This window comes from Corythoichthys intestinalis, chromosome 4 (assembly GCF_030265065.1).
Source record: "Corythoichthys intestinalis isolate RoL2023-P3 chromosome 4, ASM3026506v1, whole genome shotgun sequence".
Classification (NCBI taxonomy): Eukaryota; Metazoa; Chordata; class Actinopteri; order Syngnathiformes; family Syngnathidae; genus Corythoichthys; species Corythoichthys intestinalis.
Genome location: NC_080398.1, coordinates 55,347,641 through 55,360,279, shown reverse-complemented (window position 1 = coordinate 55,360,279; position 12,639 = coordinate 55,347,641). Strand labels below are relative to the sequence as shown.

General features: G+C 37.8%; 1 protein-coding gene across 1 annotated transcript in view; it reads right to left on the bottom strand.

Moving 5' to 3' along the window:
* Positions 1-1,885: 1,885 nt before the first annotated feature.
* The window catches only part of LOC130914945 (protein LYRIC-like), a 29,447-nt gene continuing 18,693 nt past the window's right edge, over positions 1,886-12,639 (bottom strand). The window contains exons 7-13 of the mRNA XM_057834549.1: positions 8,599-8,670; positions 8,464-8,532; positions 8,250-8,377; positions 6,237-6,347; positions 5,297-5,431; positions 5,083-5,203; positions 1,886-2,688 (exon numbers count right to left, since the gene is read on the bottom strand). Coding sequence (XP_057690532.1) covers positions 2,627-2,688; positions 5,083-5,203; positions 5,297-5,431; positions 6,237-6,347; positions 8,250-8,377; positions 8,464-8,532; positions 8,599-8,670 — 698 coding nt within the window. The 3' untranslated portion in view covers positions 1,886-2,626. The remainder of the gene's footprint in view (positions 2,689-5,082; positions 5,204-5,296; positions 5,432-6,236; positions 6,348-8,249; positions 8,378-8,463; positions 8,533-8,598; positions 8,671-12,639) is intronic.

Sequence of the window (12,639 nt, the reverse complement as noted above, 5' to 3'; positions counted from 1 at the left end):
TATTGCTAATGTTACTATGTATTGTGTATATTGTATACTGTATATACAGTATATTGTATAAATATTACATGTGTTTTACATGATCATTGTTACATATATGATAGTTACTTATATATAAATAACAGTAATCATACATATATCGGTGTTATTATGATTATTATTAATCATTATGATTAATATCGTTGTTAAATACAGTCATAGACGAAATTATTGGCACTCCTGGAATTTTTCTGGAACATACAGCATTTCTTACAGAAATTAATGCAATTACAAATGTTTTCAGTATGAATGTGTTTATTTCTTGGTTGTGCATTGGAAAAACAAACAAAAAAAAGCTGAGGAAAAAAGTCAAAATGTACACAATTTTAGAGAAAACTTTAAAAATAGGCTGGACAAAATTGTTGGCACCCTCAACTCAATACTTGGTTGCGCATCCTCTGGAAGAAATAACAAAAAGCAATCGCTTCTTATAACCATCAACAAGTTTCGTGCACCTCTCAGATGGAATCTTGGACCAATCTTCTTTTGCGAACTGTTCCAGTTGTTTCAGATTTGAAGGGTGCCTTCTTGCAACAGCAATTTTGAGATCTCTTTATAATGTTCAATGGGATTTAGATCCGGATTCATCGATGGCCACCTCAAAATTCTCCAGCGCTTTGACTCCAACCATTTCTTGGTGCTATTTTAGGTATGTTTTGGGTCATTGACCTGTTGGATCACCAATGACCTCTGAAGCAGACCTAGTTTTCTGAGACTACACCCTACATTGCAGCCCAAAACATTTTGATAGTCCCCAGATTTCATGACTCCTTGCACACTGTCAAGGCACCATGCAGTGCCAGAATAAATAATGAGGCCTACAAAGAAAAGAACACAGTCCATATAGTCAAACATGGTGGAGGTCCAATGATGTTTTGGGGTTGTTTTGCTGCCTCTGCATAAACTAAACAAATTCATTGAGAAAACATTTTTAATTGCGTTAATGTTTGGGAGAAACTGTGTATTTTCTGGAAGATTTCCAGGTTTGCCAATAATTTCATCCATGGCTGTAAGTGCCTCGTGCTAGAATTGATGTCATCATTATTATGGTTGTTGTTGCTATCGTTGTCGTTAATATTGTTGTCATTTTCATTGTTATAGTGTTGTCACCATTACTCCAATATAATTGAGTCCAGATTTTATAGTTATTAACAATGACATTGTAAGATAGAATGCTGGTGCTGATGGTGATAGTTAAAATAAATGGTTGTACATATCTATATAGATGAAAACTAGTATGCAAACAAGTTTATATGTCTACAAAGAAAAGAAAAATCATAATTGGTGCATGTAAGGATTAAATACTTTGAACAACTGACTGATCTTCCCTTTCTTTTGGTTACTAGGTATCCCCACCACCATAGATGATGTCCCCTCCTTTCGTGTAGACATTCAGACAGCAATGCTACTTGTATGAAGTAGCATGTTTGTTTTGTGTCACTATTGCCTCTCTGTTCTTAAATTTCTCTATGAACCCTTTCTGGCTTTCTCTGAATTAATACAACCAACCACAATGTGTGTACAACCCCTAATGACACATTAAAACTGTTCAGCCTATTAAGACACTCAGTTTATTCTCAGTGTCTAAGCAGCTCAAGAGGACAGGTTTTAAAAAAAAACAAAACAAAACTCATTTGATGAAAAGTGTACTACCATCAGCTAGAATACTTTTGCCCACTATCGGCAATGACAAGAGGCCCCCTTTTGCAAATTTGGTGGAATGGCTCCCATTCAATCACTTGACATTACCCTTTACTGACTGGCATTTTCACCTGCTATGCTAAGGGGCCCTTTACAAAAAAAAAAAAAAAAAAAAAAAAAAAAAAAAAATCACAAAAACAAACCCTTATTTGGTCTTTCAACATATGGCTTTTGTGTTGCTTTTATTACAAACATTTTATTCATCGTTGTCTTTCTTTACAAAAGCCTTTAGATGAGGATATCAACTACAGCTGTAAAGTCAGAAAGAAGTTGAGGACATGGTGCGTCTTCTCCAACATGGTGCTGGCAAAAGAGCATCTAGTATATTGTAAAAATTGGAAGGGTCAGAAGTCTCAGTACAACAGACAAGTTAATCAACCAGATGGACAGTTTGCTGAAACTGCAGATATCATGAAAAATACACAGTAGACATGTTCACATAATGTTAAATCCAAATGTTCAAGTTACAATTTGATTTTTTTCACTCCATGATGCTCACTGCATGGACACCGAACTCAACGGATGGCCAGTTCAGCACGTCATGCTGAGTAACCTCATAGTCAGCACAAAGATACAACAATTTCATTACATCTACATTTCTAACAACTAGCTCCTTCACTTAGTTTAATCAATGGAATTACAAGACGGAGTATCAAAATCATGTTTAAAAATTAATTCACAAAGCATGACATTAGATTAAGCTGCTTCTAGGTTCACTTTTCCATCACCTAATGACTGTATAAAGTGTTTTTTTTTGTTTTGTTTTTTTTTTTAAAATTCAGTCAAATTCAAGAAGTCTGTCCACTTGACCAAAGGTCCGAAATCTTTCTTTCAAAGTTGTTGCATAATCAAGATGTCAAGTCTTTTGCATATGGAATTGCAAAACTCATGTCTCCCTCCTTGCCTTCTTCTTCTTGGACAGCTTGGCCTGGCTCTCCTCTGATTTTTCTTGATTAAAGAAACAAAAAAGATGGAAAGTGATTAAAAAATTGTTTTTCTTCAATTTAAATACATTTTTTATGTATTGTCGCCACCAATATATTTTCTTAGGTCGTAAGAAGTCAATCTATGAAATATACTTTAAAATTCAGTAAACTAGCAAGCACTGTTAGCATCATATAAGGTGGCATACCAAGTTGTTCAGTGCAAAATAACCCCACACCGTAGCAAAGGAGCTGATACTGCCTGCAGCAACAATAAAAACTGTCCCTCTTCTACTAATGTTTGTTTTTTCGGTCAAATTGTTTGGCATATTCAGTGCTTAATTTGTAAATCATAAGGTGCCGGATCGCAAAGTACATATGACAGCGCAGGGATGGCGAGACGGGCACAAGTCCTGGAACATACGCAGAAAACGGTGCTGAAAACAAAATGGCCAATAGCCATGCGGTGGGACTTCTTTTTTTTTTTTCTTTCTTTGTGCTTTTATGGCTCGTTTAGAATCATCTTCCTTCTTTTTGAAAAAAGACAGTAAATGCAACTGTCTTTTTGGCATTTGAAATACCGTTTGATCCTGGCTGCTTGCTCCCCAGATGCCGCAAATTTCAAAAGTTTTTTTTTTTTTTTTTTTTTTTAATGTCAGGGGCGTGATTTGTTGGTCCAGCTTTTCAGTGCATCAATAAATCTCTGACTCTTTGAACTGACGTTAATTATTTTTTTATAAACAACATGCAATTCTTGGGATGTGTTCTATAAATGAATTCATGCATATTATTATTTTATTTTACACTGTAATGTCCGTAACTATGTGTAATATTCTGATATAATGTTTTCCGAGGCACCCTGAAGAGCACGCAACATTACTGTTGTTTTGGTCACGTAATGCAGGAGATAGAGAGGCACAGCCTGCCGAGAGTCACAAGTTGTGTTCGTGCTGTTAGCTCTATGTGTTAATGAAGAAACAAAGTTGTCAGCACGTTGTGTATTCGATACCTTTAACAAAAAGCTCAAAACAAGACACTATGCACAGTCCCTTTAAGAGACGCTGGGACTGGAGAGCTGTGAGTAGTAGGAAGTGAGTGGGGGAACGGGCGAGAAGCAGAAGTTCACAGTTGAATGTAGCGGCAGTCCGCTGTTATTTTGTTTATTGTTTTCTTATTGTAGCTACAATAAAGTGGAGAAAGCCATCAACAACTCTTCTTCTTCCCCCCCATTCGGGCTATTACAGTACTTTTTTTAAAAATAGTTTTTATATTATTATTATTATTTTCTATACACAAGAGAGGTGTCAGTGTTCTCCCCAAATAAGTCCCGGAACACAGGGAGGCCAAAATCAAGAGGTGCCGGATCTTGTTCCCGCACAAATTAACCCATGGGCATACTGCACTCAGTGTTATTGTTGCTAATCATTTTTTCTATTGACTTCATTAAATTGTATTTTTTTCAATATCAAAAGGTAAAAAATGTTCCTTGAGTGTATGTTTAGTTTGAAAGTGACTTGTTTTCATAAATTCAGGCAAATAGATGCGCTTTAAAGTCTTTTTGTTACAGTAGCAGTTTTTTTTTTTGGGGGGGGGGGGGGGGGGTGCGCCAAATGTTAATGTCTTCCTGAAGGGTGTTGTAACAGAAAATAATTGAGAAGCACTGCCTTAAAATTAGCTTTATAGGGCAAGTGACAATCTTTGGTCAATAAAAATAAATACTAGCAATTACTAAATTATTAATCATTGTTTTTTTTGTTTTTGATACACCAATAATTAACAATTTGTAAATTATTCAAATATCAACAAAATCTCAACTAAGGAAAAGAATACAAAAATGGACTTTGGTTACAACCCCAAGTAACATTGTAACATTCTGTAGTATTTAAAGGGACTACATGGAGTTTGTCAGTTTTCTTTACTCGTGACTGCTACCTCCAGTCTAAAGTGTAACTGCAGCTTGTGCATGGCGCGCATGCTTGTATGAGCACAAACATGAAGCAACGGGCGTTTGGCCCATCGAATCAGCCCCAGAAATGTAAATGCGAGTCTTAAGTGCGTTAGAAAAGTGTTTTTATCTAGTGGCTCCGTGAAATCTCTATTGAAAGTAAAGAAAAAGGGCTTTTTAGGGCAGTCTTAGTTTAAATGACAGGGCTTTGTGTACTCATCAGGGCATTTGGGGAGCATGAATGGAGTAGAAAATTATTCTAAATTAATTCTAAAAACCCTGTATAGTCCCTTATTACTATTGCATCCCATGGACGGTGAATGTCTTTCATCTTTTTGGATTGGGGTGGGGGGGTATTAACCTTCGCTCCCTCGCGCTAAGGTATGGGGAATAGAGTATAAAATCGATATCAGCCAGAAAAATTGAGATGTTTTCTTAAAATCGTTCAGCCCGAGCTCAGGCGATTTTACTAACGTTGTGTTGGAACAGGGATGTCGATCAGAACAGTGGCATGCGCCTCAGGTTGCTTCGGTGGCACTTGTGTGGAAAGAGGTTTTTGAGACGTGCTGTCCTTCACTTGTCGCTCCAAGGGTAACTATCATGCAAACAATAACACACGAGGGGAAAAAGTTCACATGAATTCTACTGTGTCATAACAATGGCCCAATATGTCAACAGCAGTACTAACCACGGCAGCAGCAGAATGCTCTTGAGTAGGCGGTGGCTGCTGCTTCTGTTTCTTCTTCTTCTTCGTTGTTGTTGACGCCTCCTTCTCTTCCTTCAATGGGACTGGAGGTTCGACATTTTTCTCTGGCATTTCAGTCTAAGCAGGAAAAAATTGCAGGCTGTTAGAATGAGTTCGTGAGCTTGATGAAAATGTGATCCACTGAAATGACATGTTTCCTGTGGAAAAAAGTACAAAACTCCAAAGTTGAACCCAACCTGCTCTGTGACGCTTTTGAGTTGTTTCAATTCCAAAACAAATGTTCCCACAAGAAGTAATGAAAAATGAAATCCTCAAGCGGTCTTTGTTTTTGAAATCCTTTTAACACTACAGGCAATGTTTGAGAAGTAAATTTCAATGTGCCATAAAATTATAAAGACAATATATAGATTACAAAAATATGGGGAAAGTAGACAAAGTAATTAACTCATCAGGCAGTCTTAAATTGTCCATGAGCAAATAGTGAAATAAAAAGTCTCATTTTCTTTGATTTCTACTAACGGGATACAATAAACTTTATTGAATCACCTTTTATGCCAATGGAAGAAATATCTTCTACTTTTTGATAAATGAACAGAAACGGTACAGCTATAATACCTACTACAATTTCCCATTAAATTTAAGACCTTGATTATCCGGATTTAAAATTCAAGACATTTTAAGACTTTTTAAGGACCCGAGGGAACCCTAGAAGTTTGTTAAGAATCATCACTGGAACTCAAAAATCATCACTGGAACTCAAACCATTTCAACCCACGTTAGATAGCATCATGGCAGTGACATTTTTAGACCAATATTTTTGTATGGCATGAATGGAAACAATAGACATTCGTTCATTTCCAGCCACATTTACTACTACGGTATTCACATACGTGAGTGATAAGGATTACTAGTATCAAGTCACCTGGCCTGTTTCTCCCTCCTCTGGTGCCTTTTTCTTTTTCTTCCTCTTCTTTTTACTTTTTGCAGCTCCATCAGCAGCAGACTCTCCAGTATCCTTTTCATCGTCATCATCCTGACAAAACAATACATTAGATTCTGCATTGTTCATAAATCAGAATTTAAAACAGTAATAAAGAAAAACTAGGAGGTGAAAAAGGGACACACATCATATTATATCATACTGTAGACAAAGGAAGCTGAGATTTTAGGATTTTGTTGATTTAGTGCAAGAGCTGCACATTTTCAACCAAAGGGCACAAAAACAACAAAGGCCTGGCATGATTCCGCCACCTGCTGGTCGTGTTTAAAATGACAAGGTAGGAAATTGGGGGGGAAAAAACCCCTGACCTATAAAAAAATAAACAGTATGGAGTACTATGGACACATACAAAGATCCTCATGGTATTATTTAAATATGACTTTAGACTTGGCTAAAGAAGATAAAAACTAGAGATATCCAATAATATTGTTAACCCAAAAACATCTGCTGATTTAAGCAGTTCAACTAATATTGGTAGCAGTTTTGCACCAATATGTATGCTGAATTATAAATGAAGGTTTTGCAGCCTTTGCGCATAGGCTAATCACATTTTACCACAGCAACTATGCTTAGAGTGACCTTTAGATGTTTCCAAACTATGTTTGGGATTTGTCAAATTAGGGACAGGCCCTAATAACTTATGGGACACAAATAAAATGAATCAAATTTTTTAAAATTAAAGATTTATAAACTCATTTCATATAACGGCTGCATTACCAGATAAAAATAGTCACTAAGAGAACGCATAATTATAATCAAACATCTGAACAAAAGCCCAGCAAAATGCATCTCGGGAATTGTAATTGCATTGGCATGTCCTATGACTGCCTGCCTGTATTGGTATACAGTCATCCCTCGTTTTTTGCAGTTAATGGGGACCAAAACCCGCCGCGATAAACTGCTTACTTACACACGAGTTGCCACAACAACTGCTTAACAAGTTAAACGATGATTGACGTATGCTGTGCTATTGAAGTCTGTGGCTCTGGTATGATCAAACACAAACATCTGTCAACATCGTTAACTTTAATAAGCAAATCCGGTGACGTGCTTGACAAACAAAGAGCAGGGAGAGGAAGGGAGGCAGTGAGAGTGAGACTATGCGATCAACTCGGGAACGCTCATCTGTATTTTTTATTTATTTATTTTTTTAATTTTAAAAAAATCCGCGATGGACTGAGGGCGCGAAGTAGCAAGGGATCACTACTTTGGCCGTCCCTTAGTGGCTTATTGAGGTAACGAGTGTAAATGTGTAACTCCTCCTGAGACTCTTACAGACATTTTGGCTCATTTCAATTTATTTTTATTTATATGGGATATTCGTTTGGCACTTGTTCTATAACTTCAGTTGTTGTTCTCTTATTTTTTATAGTTTATTTTATGTCGAAAACAAACAAATTAGCAATAATGTCCACCCCACGACAGCATAAGTCAGTACAGGTTTGATACCGGTGTTGGATTTTTAGGTTTGACAACAATTAACAACTAGTGGTATTAAATCGAACAACAGTTACAGTGGTATGAAAAGGTTTGCGCACCCCTAATTTGAGATTTTTATTTTTGAAATCCTTGGTTGCATGGATCAGTAATTTTAGTTAAATTTATCAGAAAAACACAGAAATATTTGAGAAGGCTAAGAGGAGTTACACAAAGTGCAATTATTTAAACCGAAGAAGCCAGTTGCAAAAATTTGCTACATTTAATGTGATTAAAATATAACAGCAATACTACCTTAACATCTGCCAGAAATCATAAAAAGCAAGCACTGTTAACCTTAAATAAATTGGAATTTTGATTCGTTTTTTGAATTAAATGGGGTTTTTGTAATGTAATGGGACATAAGCTGCGGAGAGTCAGTAATGAGGAACAACCACTAGTACCAGAACCCTCTACGATAAGATTTTGTCGTTCTACAATGTCATAGTTTTAACTTACAGCAGCTCCACTCAGTAGATTTGGTTTCGCTGGCTCACTTGGAGGCTGCTGAAGCATGGGTTCTTCATAGTTGCCCCAAACTTCAGCTGGGGCATTCCAGTCAGAGCTAAGATCTGCTGAACCACCATCTGAATTGGAGTCAGAAAACAACTGCAGTGAGTATGCAACGGAGAGAATTCTTATTGGATTTTGGAAAATGGTTGGAAATTCTTACTCAATCCGGACCACTCATCATCGACCTGGGGCTGACTCAGCCATGGTGCGTTGTCCACCAACTGTGCATCTAAACACAAAACACACCATGAGACTGCTGTTCCTTCAAGTGACGACACGCCGCAAACGTACTTACCAGCTGTGCCAACTCCTAGTTTAGTGAAGGAAACCATATCAGCTGGAACCCTATCGATCACAGTCCATGAATCTACAAAATAAAATGGTTCTTTTAATTGTATGAGATTTGCCAAAGCTTTGAACCGTGTATCTAGGTTTACTTCAATTTAGGCTTGCACAATAAATCGTTTGAACATCGCCATCACGACGTACGCATGCACAATAGTCCTATCACAGGATGTGGGATTATTCATTTTTTTGAACACGTAAACTTTTGTTTTGCTTCATAAAAGCAGCAATTGTGCAGAGACATGGCCTCATGAATCCCTTACAGTAGAGGTCCCCAACAACGTCGCGCGGGCCGGATGCGGCCCGCCTCAATATTTGGTCCAGCCCCCTGAACAATACCAAAAAGCATTTAAATCCCCCCCCAAAAGTGTTATTTTATTTCCTAGCTTTTTTCTGTGAAGAACCCAGAGAGGGTTATTTGGTTATCATCTAATTAATAGTGTTATTATTATATTATATTATTATTTTTATTTTATTTACTTTTGTTCCGTAAAGAATCCAGAAAGGGTTATTTGATTGTGGCTTTCTGAAAAACATTTTTACATTTAGGCACTCCTGCAATCGTCACACTTTTTCTGTTACAAACTGACCCCGGCCCCTCAGAGAAGGGAAAACGTATGTGGCCCTCACAGAAAAAAGTTTGGGGACCCCTGCCTTACAGCAATCTTCATTATTCACAGATAAACCCCCTTAGCCTGGATTAAAAGCTATTATATGATACAATCATATATCGCGGTTTTGCAATTTTTTTTGCACTTTACGTTTGAATACATGAATACTTTGAAGTACCTTAAATCTATAATGTGAATTTAAAAAAAAAAAAAATCACAAAAATTAAAATAACATTTTTAAAAATCAAGAATAATTATTTAAAGAATATAAAATTTAAAAAAAATTAAGAATACAAGGATATATGAGAAAAACAAGGGGGAAACACAGGAAGAACAACCTAATAAAATACTGAATGCAATACAGTGATCCCTCGCTACTTCGTGCTTCAAAATTCACGACCTCAGTCAGTGGCGGATTTTTTTTTCCCAATTAAAAAACATTATATATATATATACACACACACACACACACACACACACACACTCACCGGCCACTTTATTAGGTACACCATGCGAGTAACAGGTTGGACCCCCTTTTGCCTTCAGAACTGCCTCAATTCTTCATGGCATAGATTCAACAAGGTGCTGGAAGCATTCCTCAGAGAGTTTGGTCCATATTGACATGGTATCACACAGTTGGTGCAGACCACCACCACCAGCCTGAACCGTTGATACAAGGCAGGATGGATCCATGCTTTCATGTTGTTGACGCCAAATTCTGACCCTACCATCCGAATGTCGCAGCAGAAATCGAGACTCATCAGACCAGGCAACGTTTTTCCAATCTTCTATTGTCCAATTTCAATGAGCTTGTGCAAATTGTAGCCTCAGTTTCCTGTTCTTAGCTGAAAGGAGTGGCACCCAGCATGGTCTTCTGCTGCTGTAGCCCATCTGCCTCAAAGTTCGACGTACTGTGCGTTCAGAGATGCTCTTCTGCCGACCTTGGTTGTAATGGGTGGTTATTTGAGTCACTGTTGCCTTTCAATCAGCTCGAACCAGTCTGGCCATTCTCCTCTGACCTCTGGCATCAACAAGGCATTTCCACCCACAGAACTGCCGCTCACTGGATATTTTTTCTTTTTCGGATCATTCTCTGTAAACCCTAGAGATGGTTGTGTGTGAAAATCCCAGTAGATCAGCAGTTTCTGAACTACTCAGACCAGCCCTTCTGGCACCAACAACCATGCCACGTTCAAAGTCACTGAAATCACCTTTCTTCCCCATACTGATGCTCGGTTTGAACTGCAGGAGATTCCTTTAAACCATGTCTACATGCCTAAATGCACTGAGTTGCCGCCATCTGATTGGCTGATTAGAAATTAAGTGTTAACGAGCAGTTGGACAGGTGTACCTAATAAAGTGGCCGGTGAGTGTATACCTATATAAAAGATGAGCTGTCCCGAGCTGATCACGTAGTCTCACTCCTCCTCCCTCTCTTTATTAGTCAGGCAGTGCACTGGAGTTGCTTATTTAACTTAACGATGTTTGACAGATGTTTGGGTTTGATCTTGCCAGAGTAACAAACTTCAAAGTGCTGCATGCGTCAATCATCGTTTAACTTGTTAAACAGTTGCTGTGGCAACTCATTTTGTGTGTAAGTGAGCAGCTTGAGCGGATTGAGTGGACGCACTCAATGAAGGATTTAAAGAGCATACGACACGAGAAAAAAAGTCTTAAATGGCATTATTATGTGAATTAGAATCATATTTTGAGACGATTCGACTATATACAACAATTTAGCAAAGTGCAGAGGACGAGAAATTAGTCTTTTAATCTGCCGGTTAGCCACGCCTACCATTATAGGGCTTTAGCGTCCCCAACAGGTGGATGACGTCAGCGGTAGACTGGGTTCATCGGTTTTACTATTCAGCCCATTGAGGGGGAATTATTCAGAACGAGGAAAACGCACGAAGAGAGCCGCAAAATGTCATTGTTTCAGTCTCTCTACTCCAATATTTTTACAGGATATTCTTTTTATCCAAGTATTTTTCCCCAATATCTATATAAATGGCTTGAGAAGGACCAGTCAGCCTGTCGAGGGGGAACTATTCACAACGAGGAAAACGCAACGAAGAGAGCGGCAAAATGTCATTGTTTCTGTCTCTTTACTTCAATATTTTTACAGGATATTCTTTTTATCCAAGTATTTTCCCCAATTGCTAAATAAATGGCATGGTCATGACAAATAACAGTCTTGTGCTGAATGGAATATGAAATAATAAAAATGCATTTATTCAGGACAACATGGCAAAATTACTCCATAATGGTCAAAACTGTCGACTTCACCTTTACTGTCGCACCTCCCGAACGATATTTTATGACACCTAAATCGGACATATGTCATTTCCCTTCCCCGGCTTCAGAGAATGTAAACAAACCAAGCGGCGTGACAGCTAGCCGACATGCTAACCCGAACAGAGTGATGTTTCAAAGTCTTTGAAGCGGAAAATCACACATAACTAGCCTGGATTATTTGACATTACGACCCGGTTGCCGATTGTCTTCGTGGATCGGCAAACCGCCCGGCGGAGAGCAATTTACAGTTCGTTCCCCGGAGGAGGGTGGCTGGAGTTGTTGTGCAGCTAACGTGCTGCTAATGAGCATGAGGAGAGCTTTTTACATGCCTATCAATGATCAAACGTAAATAGTCCTTTATTTAAAGGAAGTTTGTAGTGTTTACTTTGTAATCGCTGTATTCGTATTTGACATAATACAAAACAAGATGTTTACTCACTTTCTCGTAAGTCCAATGGTCCCACAGTAAATATCCACGGTGAAAAGGAACCTTTTGAAACTCCAAAAAGGCGCATACGCCTCTCCCTCATACAGAATGATTTTTCTGCAGCCGTTTGGCTGGCGTGATGCGAAAAATAAACCTATTAATCCACAAAATCAGCTGAATCCTTTGTCCTCATACACAACAGTACACTGTATAGTGAAGAGGACGTCTTCTACCGTACACGTCACAGCGCCCTCCTCCTCAATGCAAGACCGAAGCCGGAAGTCACTCATTTTCATGGCGCGGGATTCAAAAAACTAAAATATATTGATCGCTTCCACACACATCCAAGCGGTCCATATCATTCAGGGGCATAAAATACCGCGTGTATTATGAAATAAACATGCTTTTTCGTGTCACATGCACTTTAATGAAGCCAAGCATTTTTCTACTTTTTTCTTTTTTTTAAATAATTCAGTGGGACGGTAACATGTTTAAAACTTATAATTATTACATTTTAAGTGCTTAAAAACACTTTAAAATTTATATAAAATTTATATATAGATTTGTTTAATTATAATTTGGGGAAAAAAAGTGAAAAAAACATGTATCTCTTTCCAATACTAAATCTGAGTAAATACATTGCACCCAAAAAAATAAA